Below are 17,804 nucleotides of genomic sequence, written 5' to 3' on the forward strand. Positions count from 1 at the left end.
AGGTTAATGAATGGACGTGCAGAAACATATTGGATTTTACTGCAAATACTTCAATGTGCATGCCAAATATTACAGCAGTATGTCTAGTGGCTGATGTGTGCTAGTTCAAGTATATGCTGCACAATGATTTCCATTCAGACTTTGTTGATAAGTCATTTGATAAATTAAGCCCTGTGGATTTTGCACAGGAACAGTGGAAACTGGTCTATCCTGTGGCCAGTGCCAGCTGTATCCTCTCCATGTACTTTCTGGGATCTAGAGAGTCTGGTGCAAGTCCCATGATGGGAATTGATGGCTGAAAGCATGTGTGTGTCTGTGTGTTTGCATGCATTTATGTGCAGGGCGGACCAGGCTCTCAGTACTCTCGCCATGAGGAAGTTCTGTGAAGATAAGGTGTCCTCTTCCCTCCAGCCGTCCCAAAACAGGTAGAGGCCACCCGATGATCTGAGGGGCAACTGGGAGGGGGTAAAGGGATGAAGGGCTGGGTGAGGGTATCCCACATAAATGCATCCTTCCTGCATCCTGTTAAAGGGAGAAGAAAGAGAAAACAGCTTTTAGCTTGAAGCGCTTCATTTGTAAAACAACTGGATTTGATTAATGTTTAACCTCAGGTAAGAAATTTGTCATGTCAAAGTAGGAAAAGCACAGGTGTAAATAATAAATTTGCTGAATCCCATTTAGCTGCTTCAGTTTCAAGGTCTTGGTATTGTGTATGCTGGCTCACTGTCACATGGTAAACATGGTTTACGGGGATAGAATATCCAATATAATATCGCCGCAGTTCCTGCTAGTCAAGATCTCTGCTTTGAAAAAAGGCTTATGGAACAGTCTCAATAAATGCAAAGATGCTGGTCCTTGAATACAATCAATAAAATTAAAGTAATGATAAAATGATGATGATAAAGTGAAATAACAGAAAACAAAGAATTAACAGTGAATAAAATCCCAAACATAAGCAATAAAATAATTTAAAACAATTACAACAAATTCCATTAGTTAAGAAAAAGCCATAAGATGAAATGCAGTGGGCTAGTTTAACTGCATGTCATCATCTTTTTGTTCATTGCAAAAAATGTCCAGTTGAAATAGAAAAGAGAATGTTACGCAACAATACATTTAAAATGTCAAAGATAATAGTTAAAGAAATATTTCAACATTTTAGGATAAACACTTATTTGCCGAGAATTAGTCGAAAAGATAGATGCCAGTCTCATATGCTAAAATCAAGTTACATCAGGAGATGATTATCTTAGCTTAGCATAAAGACTAGAAGCAGGGGAAACGGTTAGCTCAGCTCTGTCAATTTTTAAAAAAAACCTATCATTACTTTTAAATTTGACTAATTAACACGTTATATCTAGTTTGTTATGTCCGTACACAAACAGTTACAAATTTCCACTCCAATCTCACAGTGACTCAGAAGGAAGTCACTGACCCAGCCAATAATGTAACTCCCTGTAAAACCACAACTTGACTTTTTCACACTTGTGTTTGTGTAGGGATTAAACAAATGAGATATAATGTGTTAATCAGTAAAAATAGGTACTAGTAGACATATTTTTTAAACTGGACAGAGCCAAGCTAGCTGCTTCCCCCCTGCTTCCAGTCTTCATGCTAAGCTAAGCTAATTGCCTGCTTGACCAAGCTTCATATTTAGTGTACAAGCATGAGTGTGGTGTCAATCGTCTCATCTAACTCTTGGAAAGAAAGCAAGTTTTCTCATTCCCCAAAATATCGAACAATTTCTTTTGATTGCTCTTCTATTTAACAGAAATATACTTTCAGAAAATTCAGACTCACTTATTTACAGTAATCTTATACTGTGATTAACGACATAAAACTAGTGTAAAGAAAAAGATTTGAGAATTGTCCTAAATCAACTTAAGCTGTGACAAACACATGAAATATTAAGTCACCTGACGGGAAGATATTTTAGGTAAACAAGATAATTTTTGCTTTCTTCATCCGTCCCTCTCTGTCCTTTTTTGAAGAAACCATTGTTGCTGGCTATCTGGCAACAGCATCGTCTGTTCCAGGGCTGTTTGCATTTTTCTTCTCTCTTTTAAAGATGTTTGTACATGATCTCAGTCTCCATCTGTTATTCTTATTCGCCATTTTTATCACACTCATATCATAAGCATCTTTCCCACTTTCGTTCTCCCTTCTCTCTCTCTCTCTCTCAGGTATATCTATTACTTTGGGGGCCTTCTGTCTGGGGCGATCAAGATGAACAGCAGCCCACTTTTCCTCCACCAAGTTCTCATCCCGTCACTCCCCAACTTCCAGGGTGAAGGAGGTGTGTGTGTGTTACTTGTTTTTAGGCTCATCACATTTATCGGCCTGTTGCTAATGTGTGCGTCTCCATGGGTACATCTCAATTCCCTTATCTGATTGATCCTTGATCTGATCCACCATTATGAAGGATGTTCCAATGCTCTCACTGGGCCTCATGCAAGAAGCAGTTGTACGAACAGATGTGTTCTTAAGAGGCATGTATGAGTGATTTAAGAACATTTGTGGCATTCATCAATTTTCTCATACTGAGAATTTTCTCTTGGGTACGTATGAAATTTACGAGTGGTCCAGACCTGTCGTACAAGTCATGAATAGATCATCTCTGCATGTCTTCACAGGGGAGAAACACTTCTCTTACTTACGATTATAACGGCCTCATTTGAATAAATTTGGAGTTTAAATATGATACTGAAATTAACAAAAATAAAATATATAACTAAAACAAACATTTTTACATTATCATATCCTGCGAGATTTTTTAGATTTTATAACTTTTATGATCATATTTTGGCACAGCAACTTCTACATTTCAGTAGTTGTTATGAAACTCACTCCGACAGCTGCTTCTGTGTCTCTCTGCATGTCTCTGTCCAGTATCATCTTCTATTGCAGCTGACAGTGTAACATCACCTGTAATATTGTCTCCTCTAATATCTCTGTGACTGTCATATGACTGTCTGCCATCACGGACCAATTTGTTTTAGAAAGACATTCATTTTTTTAGCATCTAACTTCATGCCAAAGCATTCCCTCTTTATTTCTGTCACAGTACAGAAATAAAGCTCACAGATAAAAGTCTTTAGGATTTTTAGGATAAGAATATGAAAATGTTCTTGCATGAGGCCCATCAACCCTACAAGGATACTCCTGACCAGCCTTTGCTGAAGTCTTTTATCAGACAGACAGACACCTTTACTAGAAATCTGTAAGTGATTGGACACTGTAGTTTAATACTGAGAGAAATAACAGAACCAACATAGGTTTGATATCACACCCAAGTTTTCGATTTCATTAGTTTCTGCATCAACATCTCATTGAAAAATAGTGGATTAGTAATATTTCCCTCTTTTATCCGGCAGAGTCTGTTGTCCTTCATATATTTTAATCATCTGTCAGCATAATTTCCTTTAATCTTATGTGATGCTGAAAAATATTTAAAGAATGTCCGCTTTATCTAAAACATTTAGGATCCTAAATGGTTTCTACAAATCATGAGGCATTCTCATCATAACCTGAATTATTAAATAATTAATTTACAAACTAAATATTTATAAATAAATAGTTATAAGTCCACGTACAAACTGTGGCCAGACGGATGTGTACACAGTAAAAATAACATGTGGATGTCTGTCAAAAAGTTTATTTTAAGGGGAAGCATCAATTTAAAAAAACTTATAGCGGTGGCTGTAGTAACTGTACTTTTATTATCAATATTATAATATTATTGGGCATTACACCACAAAATGTCACAATGTGCAAATACAGTCTATCCTCATTCATGAAAAACATGATTCCTTAAGTTGTCCCTCACTTGCGTCTTTAGTGGGAGGGAAACTTGTACAGAAGTCTGGGCCAAAGACTGCGTCTGTACACTGTGTGTGATGTGATATTTGTGTTGATGTGATGCTCTAACATGCTTTCCTCCTGAATCACAGCAGTTTTACCCACTGCACAACTCATAGACGGTCACATTCACCCTCCACCCACACACACACTCATGTGTTTATTTTTAATCTAATGATCAAGTCCAGAAGGAGGGGTGGCAGTCAGCACATTCCTCTGTCTTCATGTTGATAATGCTCGCTATGTCTAAATTTCTCCCTCGTCTCTCTCTCCTCAGGTTACTACCCTTTCCTGAAGATCTACCAGTCCATGCAGTTGGTCTACACTTCAGGCATATAGTGAGTCTCTCTTGCTGTCATATGGCCAAATGATTGCACAGATAAGCCAGAGCGTATTTGTTGGCTTAAGGGTGTTTTCTTTCATGAGCTGAGGTTTCAACATCATCACAGTGTTATTAAAGAGACAAGAGTGAAGAGAATTACCCAAAAGAAATCATGTTTTTCAATCCAGCTTTTAACTCTTATCTTGCAGCTTTATTGTTTTAACATGTTTATGCCTTTCTATGTTAATAAATGGGAGTGTAGCCATCATCACCTCAATAATACCAAAATATGTGACCCAGCACCTTGAATTTAGGTTTTTTCAAATTTAAACATAATCAAAATAATGCTTAAATCAATCATTTAAACAAAATCATCATGATTATACAGTCACAAGTTGTGATCATGAAAAGATCAGTCGTCTGTGGCAGCAAACAAACAAGTGAATCAATCTGTTTCACTTTGTCCCTGTTTGGTCACAAAGTCTATCTGCTTGTGTCCCTTGTGATTTCTTTTAGTTATCTAACAGGCTTGTTTGTGTACTCTGTGTTGTCTACAGTGACCTTCAAGGCACTGGAGGAAGGCGACTGTGTGTGACCATTGAACCAGCACTGCTGCTGAAGGGTGACATCATGGTGAGTTCACATGGGAAGGAAATGGCAGAGGACCCCAGATATGAGTGGGGTTGTAATTGTGACTCTTCAAACACATAAATACTTTAGTTAAGTTGGGTTTTTTCAGTTTTTTGTAAGTGTTTCAACATTTCAGAGGCCAAAAAAAGAACAATAATGAGAAGCTGGCAGTCCTTATCATTGCTCTCAAGATCTTAATGAAAACCTAATAATAATTAACTGAAATTCATAACTCATTTCTAAAATATAAATGATCAAATCTGAATAAGTATTTGTCACTTTGTTACCACACATCTTTATCAACCACAGGGAATCATAATTTGTCTGTTTTGTGCAGTGTGGGTGTTGGAACACAAAACCCTAAATTTACTGTTCCTAACCCACATTATCCAGCATGTAGTTTGATCTGTGCTTCTACTCCCCCCCTCTGCTGCCCTCTGCAGGTAAAATGCTACCACAGGCAAGCCCAGAGTGCTGACAGAGACACGGTGTTCAGGCTGCAGTTCCACACCTGCACCATCCACGGATCTCAGCTCTGGTTTGGCAAAGGGGAGCTGGATGAAGCTTGTACTGGTACGTTTATGTAGGTGGTAGAAAAGGAAGCGACTGGTCAAAGATTAGAAATCACAGGGGATTGACTATAGGGCTGAAGGATACTTTTACTCAAGACAAAGCAAGTCACAGCTCTTTTAACCCTGTACCTATTTGGCATTGGTACTACAATATTAGATAAAATCATCCTCTGGAAGTCCTGCAGTAGAGCAGTTATTCTGTGTGGCATGGGCCATGGACAATGACTACAATTGCATCTGCATCCTTTTAAATGAGCTGTAATTCATCTTTTTAATTATCACCCCAATTTACAGTTTCTCTTTAAGGTACAGCATCTTTAAACTCATTGTTTTGGTTTTATGGCCCACAACTTTACTGTTTTGGTTCACTCTCACCGCTCTCATCAGGCAGCTATTTTCTGAGAAAATCTTTGACAAACCCACTGAACACTACTTGCACAGCACCAAATGTTAGAAAGACAAAGTTACAGTGGAGTTGGTAGAGACCAAAACAGAGCTAAAACAAGAGCGAATGTTGTGCTTATTCATTAGGTTGTTTCAGGTGAAACAACTCCAAATGAATACTAAGGTTATCTGCTGGATGTCTTAATAAATAGACAACTGTTGGCTAACAAGTTTATAAGGTCATAAAATGTCATTATCGTGTTTACAACTAGCTTCTGCTCCAAACAACCAGTTAGTGCATATTTAAAGTATGACCATGTAACATTTGTTGAACCACTGTGACCTGAAGTAACAATTATGATGAATCCTAAAACAGAGTAACAGTAGCACAAGTAAAGAGGAGTCTTGAAGTCACCAAACTGACCCAGTAATGTCAGTTACACAGAAACATCTATCCAAAGTTAGCTGATATTAGCCACAATAGGCTAACTGGTCATACCAGACTAAGTAAGTCTTTAGCTGCAAAATCCCTCAGTGTGCAGAAGTGAGAAAGGAAGCTTTTTATTTTTAGAAGTTCAACTTTTAAGAATGTGTTGTTTCTTGTTTCAGAAGTTACATAGTTTCACTTTAGATGTACAAGAACAAATAATATAGCTTCCTAAAGACCAGTGTGAATTTTGCCTGATTTTCCTTCCTTGGAGAGTCTTAAATTGTCATTTAGGCACAATTTGTTTATACTGCTAGGATAATCACCACGTTCAAGTAATTGACTTGCATTGTGGAAATGTATTCACAGTGGTCTGGCCTCATAATACCGTGATTGAATAAATCCCTAAATAGTAGTAGCTTAATCCCCATCCTAGAAATAATAACAGCTCTCTGGAGGCGAGTAGAGTGAGAATGAGTTGCACTGTAGGGAGGGAGAGGGTTTCTCTAACTATCCCTGTGAGCGTAAAGGAGGTGAGCACTGGTGTCTATTGCATGAGTCCATAGTGAACATGATCATTACTTCATTTCCTCCTTGGTTTCACTTTCTCTGAAATGACAGACTACATGTAGCTGAGAGGCATGCATGTAAAAGCGTGATGGTCAATCCATTACACTAAATGAAGCATAATAAATGTACATAAGCACACCATTGTGGGTTCATGTAACTCAAACACATCTGTGGAATATATTAGTATGTTTAGAGCTGAAACACTGTTTGATTCCTTTCTGGGTGTCCCCCGCATCACTGAAGCACTTGTACACTTTCATAAATCTAGGTCTCATGAGGAGATTACATTTACATTTGGAGGATGTAATGTATAAAGCCCCATTTCCACCAAAAGTTCCAGGTGCTTTGGACCTAGAGGAACTAATCTCAGGGACTAAACTTGGAACTTTAAAGTCCCTGTTGTACAGTCCTGTTCGCATTTCCACCGCATCTGAGGAACCGGGTAGATCATGCAAATCAGACCCATGAGGAGTTTAAAAATGATGGCAGCATTTAGACAAGCAGTATTAACACATGATGAGGAAACAACAACACAGATTCGCACTGTTCTTTGTATTAAGTGCTGCATGAGATGGATGTAATGAATGAATGAAAGGAAGAAATGCAGAGAAGGAAAATGAATCAGAAACTAAGAGCGTTGGTTTTATTTTTGCTTTAAAATGTAACCGCTAACAATCAGAAAATAATATTTTATTTCTCTCATTCATGGCTTTGTTCTCGCCACCGCTGCTCCCTCTCTTCATTCACTCTCCAGCTTGCTCGACCACCGCCATGCTGTCTCTCTCTCTCGTACGCTCACTCATGCTCTCAGCTCACTGGTGTTATCTCTCTTTTTTTCTCTTGCTCTTTTTAGAATGAATCAGGAAGCCAACAACAATGCCTTACTTCACTTTTAACGTTAACAAGCAAAGAGAAATGCCCCCCTCCCCCCCACCCCCAATTTGTCCTATACTGGTCCTAAATCGATACTAAAGTACTTCTTCTTTTTACGAATGAATCAGCAACAGTCATCCCTGCAAACCCCACCCCCAAAGTTCCCGTACTTTTGGAAAGTGCTACCCCCTGAGCAGGGACTTTTTGGGGGGATAAAACAAACTCCCTGGAACTTAATTTAGACCCTGGTCCCTTTGGTGGAAACACAGGTGGAGGAACTGAGTTCCTCAAAAGGTTCTTAGGGGAAAGTTCCTGTAGTCAAAACACGGCTTAAGAGAAAGAGACAGCGATTCACCATGATCTTTGAGAACTTAAACATATTGATGTGTAACATTCCCGCTTTTGTTTTGTTGAACATTTTTTTCTTTTCTTCTCCCCAGATGAGCGTTTTCCATCTGACGCTACAGTAGAGTTTGTCTTTTCCTCCGGACCTGAGAAGATCAAAGGTCGGTTCATTACTTCGAAGTCCTCTTCATATCTGTTATAGTTTGAAATTTCAGTTTATCTTTGCCAAAGGGGTAGAATAGAAATTGATGCAAATGCTGAACTGGAATCTAAAAGCTTGTAATCAAAAATGCTTTGGGTTAAGGAAGGAAACAAATGCAAATGAATGGAAATTAAATGTGTTTTTCTTTCCTCAGGCCGCGAGTACCAGAAGAACGACCCAGCTGTCACAGTAGACTACAACACTGCTGACCCAGTGGTTCGCTGGGATTCCTATGAGAACTTTAACCAGCGATACCAAGACAGCCTTGAGGGTAACACACCAGCTGTTCTCTTTATATCCCATCTTAGCTCAATTTTGAGTGCAATTGTTGTGGAACTGAAAACCAAGTCAAGTCCATTTATTTATAGAGCAACAAAAATTGACCACAGTGCTTTACAGAGACTGAGTAATACAATCAAATGAAAACACGGACAAAGCTATGAGGATCAAAGGGAAAATTAATAAAAGTGTAGAATAAAATAAATCAAAATTGGATTTAAATCCTAAAAATACAATAGCATTGCACAGAGAACAAATAATTAATAGAGAATAGATAGAGAATAAATAAAGTAATTTAGTGTGTGACCATTCATGTCTTCATGATGACTATTATAACGCTGAAGAAAAGAGGTGGGTCTTAAGACAGGTTGTAAAAATATCAATTGAGGGGGAGGATCTAATAATGAGAGGCAAAGTGTTCCACAGTTTAGGGCCAACAATGGAAAATGCCTGATCACCTCTGGATTTTAACTGAGAGCGTGGAATGACGAGCAGTGCTTGGTCAGCAGATCTGAGGTGTCTGGTGGTAGAGTAGGGGGTGAGGAGGTCAGAAAGATAAGCAGGTGTCAGTCCATGCAGTGCTTTAAAAACAAATAAGAGAATCTTAAAATCAATGCTGCATTTGACTGGGAACCAGAGAAGAGAGGCCAATACAGGAGTGATGTGGTTTTTGGTACCAGTGAAGAGTTGCGCTGCAGCATTTTGAACCAGCTGCAGTCAAAAACCAAGCACAGTAGCTGTTAAATAAAATTAAAAAGGCTTTTAATTCCCACTATACATAGCTAATGTGTACTGTCAGTTTGAAAACGGATTATCTTTGTTCTTTTGTCTTAGATATTGCCCACACCAGAGGTCCTCTAGATGGCAGTCTCTATGCTCAGATAAAGAAACGCCGGGGTCCCGGCTCAGGTTCTCTCACCTCAACCAATGGCAGCAGCCCCGGGCCAGGCCTTGCAGAAGATAGGCCTGATCATGTCATCTCTCACCATTCTGACTCCGCCCTCTCAGCCCATTCCAGCCTTTTAAACCAATCATCACACCATTCTGACCGCCAGGAGGAGCCCGTTCGTCCGCCACCTCCAACCAGACAGGAACGAGAGGAGCTTGAACGCCTTCTCGGAGGCATAGAGGGAAACCGGGATGGAGAGCGGGAGACTGCCATCTTGGATGATGGCGATTCCTTGCCCTCAGAGCGAACTGGGACACTGAGGCTCAGTCGGTCATGTTCCTGCCGGGATGGTTATCGGTCCCAACGCTGTGCTGAGCCTGGCTGTGACCGCACCCTCCTCATGCCTAATGGTTACTGCCTCGATCGGGCTCCCGGCACCAATGGGCACCACGGGGCAACCCCTTCTGCCAGCCCCAACTCAGCTGCTCCTCCATCACATATGGATCTGTGCCAGCACTACAACCCCCACCAGTCCCTTCCACCTCCAGATCTGGTGTGGGACCGCCAGAGTGGCCCGCAACACCACATGCACCGCTCCTGCTCAGAGGCTCCCTCATCTCGCCATCTCTGCCCCTACCCATCGCCAGACCTTACCCCTCACTCTCACAACCACCCCCACCACCACTCTCTGTCTGCATCAGGTCGCCTCTGCTGTCGAGAGGACGACTACGGCCCCTACCACCACCCTCCTCCACCTCACAGCCACCACCATCCCCACCCACACCACCCCAAACCGTCCACCAGCCCAACATACCATGACATAATGCTAATGGATGGTATGCCGCCCGCTGGCTGCCCTTGTCGGGACTGCAGCATCAGGAGGGAAGACTCAGCAGCCTATCACAGCCTGAGGCTGGACCGAGGCGACAGCTTCCACTGGGACAGAGAGGCAGAGCTTCAACAGAGGGAGCTGGGGCTTAGGAGAGCCAGGGAGCCAGAGATACCCAGAGGAGGGTCAGAGCTTCACTGGGAGAGGGATCCTGGACTGAGGCGAGGCAGAGAATTGTCCCTCCACTGGGAGCGAGACAGGGAGGCTGAGCTGCAGTGGGAGAGGGAGAGAGAGGCTGAATATTGGCACAGAAGGGCCACTGTAGCCTCCTACGGCCCACACGGTCATGATCTCCCAGCCTTCACCTTCGACCCCTTGCCATCAGGTCATCCAGCTTATCCAGAGGCGTCGAGGTCCCATGCTCATTCCCACTTGGACCTAAAATACAGCAGCAGCAGCAGCGGTTACCAAACGCCTCGCCAGGTGTGCCCCTGCTCACCTTACCAGCCCTCGCCGTCTGAAAGCAGGGGCTACGCCTCGGGCTACCAGTCTGAGTCCACATCCCCACTGCCCCCTGCTTCCTCCATGACGGGGCCCTGCAGTCATAGCAATGGACCTGCCGAGCATAACCATAACCACCACCATCACCACCCTGACTCTCAGCAGTCATACAGCTCTGACTCACACACTGGTGAGTCATGTTAAAACAGAAACACTCAGAAATGTGTTTTCTTTCAGCAGCGAGAATTGGGAGGAGCTGAATTATCCGTAATCAACAACAGCATGCAGCAAACATTTGTGCATAAATAGACGGATGCCTTACGCATTACTCACATTTCTCACAATCACCTTTTCTTGGGTTTTACAGGCTTAATATGTTCAAATCAAGAATCTAAATTTTTAGTAACTATGAGATCAAATTAACTGAGGTTACTTTTTGTAAATGTTGTGCATTGTTCCCTTCCTTTCTCAGATGGCCTTCGTAGCTCTGGTGAAAGTATGGGCTGGAGGGATCACATTACCCATGGTTCCTTTAAGAGGGTCCACAGAGAGGGCCATGGCGCATGCTCTACGCCATCTGACATGTCTGGACCACCCACTCCCGTGCACACCAGCAGCCCTCTACGTACACAGGAAAGGTATTCCACTTTTATTCTTTTACTAGGTGAGAGAGTAGTGTCAGCAAGAACGTTTCAGTTGAATTGTAAATAAATTATGGTCTTTTAAGAGCTAGTCTGTGCTTAAAACATCCAAGCCAAGGGCAATGCTACCGACTAGGTGTTTGTCACTTGATGACCATAAACATACAGGGGGTAGTTAGTTCACTAGATCACAAGCAGGCCTGTGACAGTAATATTCATGTCTGTCTGTTTAAGTCCCAGTCCAGGAGGGAGAGAGTATGAGATCCGGACCACAGACATCATCAGCAGTGACTATGAGGCATCCCAGCCCCAGGATGGACACTACCGTGCAGATAATATCGTCCAGGAAAGCCAAAGAAGCAACACAGACCCGTCATCCCTGCCGCAGGCCGCCAAAAACACACAGCCACACACAACCACACCTGTTCAAACAGAACCCCACAACCACTGCACTGCACCAACAGACCCGTCCCCTGCCACGCCCCAACAGCAGCACTGTAGCTCAGATGCACCCTCACCTTTGTCAACGCAGAACACTTCTTCTTTTGACTCTGTGACACCAACCACATCAAACCAGGGACACTGCCAGGCCCCTTCATCCCCCGTCCATACTTCTTCTGTGCCAGATACACACCCCCAACCCTGCCCTCTCACTATGCAGACTCCCCATCCTTCAGAGGCTGCTGCTCTGCCTTCCAGTGTGACACAAGCAGTGTCCCAGCCTCAGAGCCAGAGCCAGGCCATCGGCTCTGTAGGACCGACCGCAGCGCAGGTCAACGGATCTTCTCACCCAGAAGTCCCAAAACCCACCCCCAACTCCACAGCTGCCCTTGCATCTCCTGCCACAGCTTCATCGTCATCCCCTCAGCCCACATCCAGCAGCATGGAGGGCTCCCCCATCTCTGATGCCCCTGTTCCCGGCTTTGCCACCTTGGGCAGGAGGTTGATGTTGGGCGGGTCAGATCCTCACCATCCGAACCACATCCAGCAACAGGGACCCCCACATCACCACTACCCAGGCATGGAGGGACACGCTCCTGCTCTGGACACTAACAAGAAGCACTGCTACACGGCACACACCCCGCAGCTCCACCAGTCCTCCTTTTCCAACTACTCCACCATCTCCATACCCCTTCCTCATCCACAGCCGCCTTTGCCGGAGAAGCGTCACCCACCCGCCCAGCAAGATTCAGCCAACGATGGGGTGGGGACTCTGAGGCCAGCCATGGGCCATGTGCCTCCTACCTCCACCACCAGCACCACCCAGCATCAGCACCATGTCACATTCTCTCCCACAGTGGGGGAAATTGCGCCCCCTGCAGGCCAAAATGATGTAGTGTCATCGGTGGAGGCTGAAAATAGGGTCAGTGTGAAGTTTGTCCAGGACAGTTCAAAGTTCTGGTACAAGCCTGGCATCTCCAGAGAGCAAGGTAGGTCTGAAAGGGTAAAGCTCTTTATTTCCTTTGATGTACTTTTCAGTAACTTTAATGAAATATCTTGTTTTTTCCTGGAATTACAGTTTATAAAATGAAGCATTCCTAACATTGATTGTGTTTGACTATAGCAATTGCAGCTCTGAAGGAAAGAGAGCCAGGAACCTTCCTGATCAGGGACAGTAACTCTTTCCAGGGGGCCTACGGTCTGGCACTGAAGGTGGCTACACCTCCTCCCAATGTCAACAACCACAGCAGCAAAGGTACAAATGATTGTTTACATTATTTAGATATCTCATTTTCATATTTTTTTCCTAATGTTCAGCAGCAGAATTTAGCCATTCAGGCTATTTTATGACATTTGACTTACTCAGAAGTTGCTTTGTCCTTGGTTGACAATGATGTATCAAACTTAACAGTAAATCACTGCTGTTACAGTGAGCGACCCTCTGGAACAGCTGGTCAGACATTTCCTCATAGAAACAGGCCCTCGCGGAGTTAAGATTAAAGGATGTCAGAATGAGCCTTACTTTGGTAAGTTGCCCTTCCCTGACTTTCCAGGTCCATTAGTACTAATGGGACAACTTAAGGAGGGAGGATATTTTTTACATAAATCATGTTGCCTATAGGGAATGCAGTTGACTGTGATTTAATCAGCCACTCGATGTTTATCTGTATCCACAGGGAGTCTGTCTGCATTAGTCTACCAACACTCCATCACACCCATCTCTTTGCCTTGCGCTCTGAAGATCACAGAAAAAGGTTGGTACTCCTAAACACTGGTAGTTTTTTGCACGACAGCTAAGATAAGTTAATGTTATAATATCCTTAAATGCATTTTTGACATCTCAAACAAGGCATGAAATGTTTCTTTAAACACAAACCTTACAGTAAAAACCTCAAAGTGGCAGGAGATGCACTTTTATCTGATATAACTGAGTCAGATGTCCATGTTGTCAGATCTGATAGGAGAGGTGCAGGAAGTTCAACCAGTGAGCAACATCAGCACGGCTGCTGACCTGCTGAAACAAGGAGCAGGTGAGTTCACCATCCTTCCTTCTATCTCCACTCATGTTACATTATTATGTACAGTATATACTTTACACAGTTGGAGGTAATTATTATTAGGCCCATTATTACTCTCTACAGTCTCAGGTATAGCTGTAATTTCTTATACTGACTCTGTTGCAGTATCAGTTGAAGGACATCTGACAATTACAAAACAGATCAAATGAAAGGATATTAAGCACACACTGCTCATACAGTATACAGTAAATGTATCAATCACCTCGACCACTATTACTACAAATATCAATATCATAAAAAGAAAAGATGGAAAGAAAACTGCAATTTAAACCTGTAATAGACATAACTTCATCTACACTTGACTTTTTTACATAAAATACCAGGATTGACGGTGGATTGAAGATGCCAGCCAGGACAGCTCTCTGACAATTCATTTATCATTTTCTTCCCTCTTCCTTCAGCCTGTAATGTCCTCTACCTGAACTCTGTGGAAACTGAGTCTCTGACCGGCCCCCAGGCCATCGCCAAGGCAACAGACGCTACCCTGGGTCGTAACCCGCGCCCCGCCGCCACTGTGGTTCAGTTCAAGGTGACATCGCAGGGCATCACGCTGACCGACAGCCAGCGCAGGTAAGAGACATCCCACCAATTAATATTCTAATTCTTTCTTTCAGTCATTGATTGTTTTACCATTCAACACCCACTAGTTTATTATTGATGATGGACAACACTGCTGCTGCAACTAAAGGCCTCACAGACAACAGGCCTCTTACATCTTGCTCTATCTGTACTGTATCTTTCTTCTTCTAGGGTTTTCTTCAGGAGACATTACCCAGTGAACAGCGTAACCTTCAGCAGCATCGACCCTAAGGACAGGAGGTAGGTGATTAAGAGAAAAGAAGCATCTTGTTTGGGTTTTATAGCTGTGTAGCAGTACAACTAACCTAAAATCAGCAGAAATCATAGACACGCCACTGCAACCATCCATTCATTCATCGCACCCATGATCAGTTAATGCATTGGTTGCTGTGAGCCCTCGCATGGATATGTATCGCTCATTTGTTAGTGCGTGTGAATGTTTGTGAGCATGCCAGCTGTGGCTGAGGCTGCAGCTGCATCAGCTTGTTTGGCAGCTCTGCCTGCATGTGTATGTCTGAGTCTGGTCTCTCTCTCTCTCTCTCTCTCTCTCTCTGCTTTAGGTGGACTAACACAGACAACACCACTGTTAAGTAAGTGCTCTGTGTTTGGTGACTGAGAGAAAGCGAGTGTGTATGTATGTGTGTATTTCCAAGAGGCTGTGTAGGCGCGCTAGAGAAATTAGAGCCTCTGCATGGCGTCAGTTTGCGTGTGAGGCTTGGCAAAATCCTTCCAGCAAACATTTTATTTACATTTAATAATGAAAATCAAGTCCTACATGACCCCATGATACATAATACTAATTCCATCATCGTAGTGACAAAGTGACAGTATGGTATTGCCTTACTGACAAGACAAATTCACTATTGGTGTAATCTCAGTAACCTACATCTTCTTGTGTCTTCCTTTTTCCTCACATCTGCTTTCTCGCCTCTCTTTAGGGTGTTTGGTTTCGTGGCCAAGAAGCCGGGCAGCTTGGCAGAAAACGTTTGCCACCTGTTTGCCGAGCTGGACCCCGAACAACCTGCCTCTGCCATCGTCAACTTTATCAACAAGGTCATGTTGTCACAACGCCGATAGATGGGGACAAAGACAGGAAACCAAACTCAGAGCATACAAGCAGTGGCATGCAGCATATAGTGACAAGGCATTTACTGTACATGAATGCACCTGTGTGTGCTGGTGCTTGTTTTTCTGACTTTGGGCAACAACACAAATTTTATAATTTACTTGTTAGGAATTACTGCTCCAGCAGTCCCCCTTTTCCTAAATGTTTGGTTGAAAATATTACAGTACATTTCAGTTTTATATTTAAGTATTGTTGGATGAAAAAGACTAAATAAAACACAGTGTACAGACAAAGCCATGACATAAAATGTTACAACTCCTCCAAGGATGAGGAGGCTTCAGGAGAAAATTCAACAATCCATCTTCTACATCTGCCATGGACCTGTATCATGAAGCTGGTTCACTTTAAACCGAGGTAGATCACCATGGTAACCTATGCTGTAAAGCTAACGTGCTTTGGAGCAGATTCAGTTCAGACGATCAAATCAAAAGCCATCAACAATACGCCCACTGGGAAAATTGAGTAAACATTTGTATAAGATCCAGACATGGACAAAAAGTACCGACTTTACAAGTGACAAGTATGAAAGAGCAGTAGAGACATTTTTATAGATCAGTAGAATCACTTTATCTGCCACAATAATTATATCAGAAATAGAGGAAACATTTTTGTGTCCATTCCGAGTTTAAAACTACACACTAACAGACTAACAGCTTCAGTTTCATATTAATATCTCATGCTGTTAATTAGCACAGTAAATTATAAGTGGAATGTTTCAGTCAGATAGACGTTATCAGGGATTTATCTATTTGGTTCCTTTTCTTTCAGCAGCCTCTCATTTTTTTCTGGTCGTATGATAAGAATTGATCTTTTACCTCATTGAACATGATTTTTTTCTGGTAATACCTACTTTCCTTGCAGGTAGGTGGATAGGAAAATCCAGAGTTGCTAAGCAGCTTCGTGACACCAGTAATCCAGGGTCACCGATGTGAGGCTCATTGAAGCCATGTAGCTCAAAGAAAGCAACACTAAGCCGAACTTGCTTCATGATACAGGCTCCTGGTTAAATGATGGTTAAATGCAGCTTTTCATCCTCTTGGTCAGACTGGTGTCCAGTTGAACAATGATAGAAATACTGAAAGGAGCCTTACGGACACACAGAGCAGGCTGTGTGGAGCGCTTACAAAGAGGATCTTTCCTTGCACTGTTTCAGGGCAGCAAAGCCCTACAGGTTCAACATTTCACACATAATAACTGCCTTAAAAAAACAAAAAAACAAAAAAAAAACAGCAGGTGTTTATATTTTGTGTTGTTACAAAATGCCTTATTTTTCTTTGTTAAAAAGTGACCAAAGCCCTGATGATGTAATTTAGTTTCTATATGTAGAGGTGTTCAGGTATTCAGATGTATGTACAGCATATTTACAGCCACTCTGCAGCACCTTTACCAGTGTAACATACAACACATTTAATCACAATTGACAATCATGGGTTGTTTTTTTTTTTCCGTTCACACTTTAATAATCAGAGCGAGCGAGAGAAATAACTCTCTAATGAAAGTAAAAACGAATGTGAGGTTTTTAACTTTAACCGCTGTGTGTGTGTGAGAGGGAGAGGCGTGTGTGTGTGCGTGTGTTTTGAAGGTTTTGGTGTGTTGAGGGTAATCAGGTAAATATGTCAGGTAGAGTATCGTTACGTCCGCTCTTAAAGAAACGTAAGTGAAACGGGGAAAAAGCTAGACGAGGAAGGGCGTACAGTGTTAAAGCGCACCATTGCCGTGAAATGTTTGGTGTTCGTTCACTGAGTCACACTTTGTGACCACATTATTATTCACATGCACACATCAGTGTAGAACTGTCACGTATCGATGTATCAAGTTAACAAGAGACACACACAAGCAAAGCAGTGGCTCAAAGACAGACGTACTTAACCAAAGACGAAGCACTCTTGTATTAATAAGCTTTTTATCCAGCTATATTTTTGTACTTATTGCTTCTTGTATTTTTACTACGCATTTATTTAGTGTGTTGCCTTGTTTGGTAAAACCTAGAAAAACACTACTTGTATTACAGCGATAATATATTGTGGTCTGTTTTCTTGTTGATCTCTATATTATGTAGTAATATATTTTCACATGCAGCTATAGGAACGCGTATGAGACATAAAAAGGAAACATTTGTTTTGAAAAGGATATTATGCTATTTTGTATGCAAAAATGAAGAATAGAATTAAACTGAAATGATGTGGTACCTAAAATGCTTTTGGGTTTATTATTTTGAGTTGAAAAAACAAAAAAAAAAAAACAACTGAAACAAATAC

At 42.2% G+C, this 17,804-nt stretch overlaps 1 protein-coding gene across 6 annotated transcripts in view; it reads left to right on the plus strand.

Moving 5' to 3' along the window:
* Positions 1-17,741, plus strand: part of tns2a (tensin 2a) — a 55,185-nt gene extending 37,444 nt beyond the window's left edge. For 5 of the 6 annotated variants that reach the window (XM_042408874.1, XM_042408875.1, XM_042408878.1 and 2 more), the window contains 18 exons: positions 342-425; positions 2,184-2,296; positions 4,136-4,196; positions 4,738-4,813; positions 5,254-5,383; positions 8,077-8,142; positions 8,338-8,454; positions 9,297-10,871; positions 11,154-11,319; positions 11,557-12,752; positions 12,887-13,018; positions 13,194-13,289; positions 13,440-13,517; positions 13,716-13,793; positions 14,243-14,411; positions 14,592-14,660; positions 14,981-15,010; positions 15,359-17,741. In XM_042408874.1, coding sequence (XP_042264808.1) covers positions 342-425; positions 2,184-2,296; positions 4,136-4,196; positions 4,738-4,813; positions 5,254-5,383; positions 8,077-8,142; positions 8,338-8,454; positions 9,297-10,871; positions 11,154-11,319; positions 11,557-12,752; positions 12,887-13,018; positions 13,194-13,289; positions 13,440-13,517; positions 13,716-13,793; positions 14,243-14,411; positions 14,592-14,660; positions 14,981-15,010; positions 15,359-15,497 — 4,375 coding nt within the window. In that variant the 3' untranslated portion in view covers positions 15,498-17,741. The remainder of the gene's footprint in view (positions 1-341; positions 426-2,183; positions 2,297-4,135; positions 4,197-4,737; positions 4,814-5,253; positions 5,384-8,076; positions 8,143-8,337; positions 8,455-9,296; positions 10,872-11,153; positions 11,320-11,556; positions 12,753-12,886; positions 13,019-13,193; positions 13,290-13,439; positions 13,518-13,715; positions 13,794-14,242; positions 14,412-14,591; positions 14,661-14,980; positions 15,011-15,358) is intronic. The other variant, XM_042408876.1, reaches the window with a different exon arrangement.
* Positions 17,742-17,804: the final 63 nt, after the last annotated feature.

Source organism: Thunnus maccoyii, chromosome 4 (genome assembly GCF_910596095.1).
Source record: "Thunnus maccoyii chromosome 4, fThuMac1.1, whole genome shotgun sequence".
Classification (NCBI taxonomy): Eukaryota; Metazoa; Chordata; class Actinopteri; order Scombriformes; family Scombridae; genus Thunnus; species Thunnus maccoyii.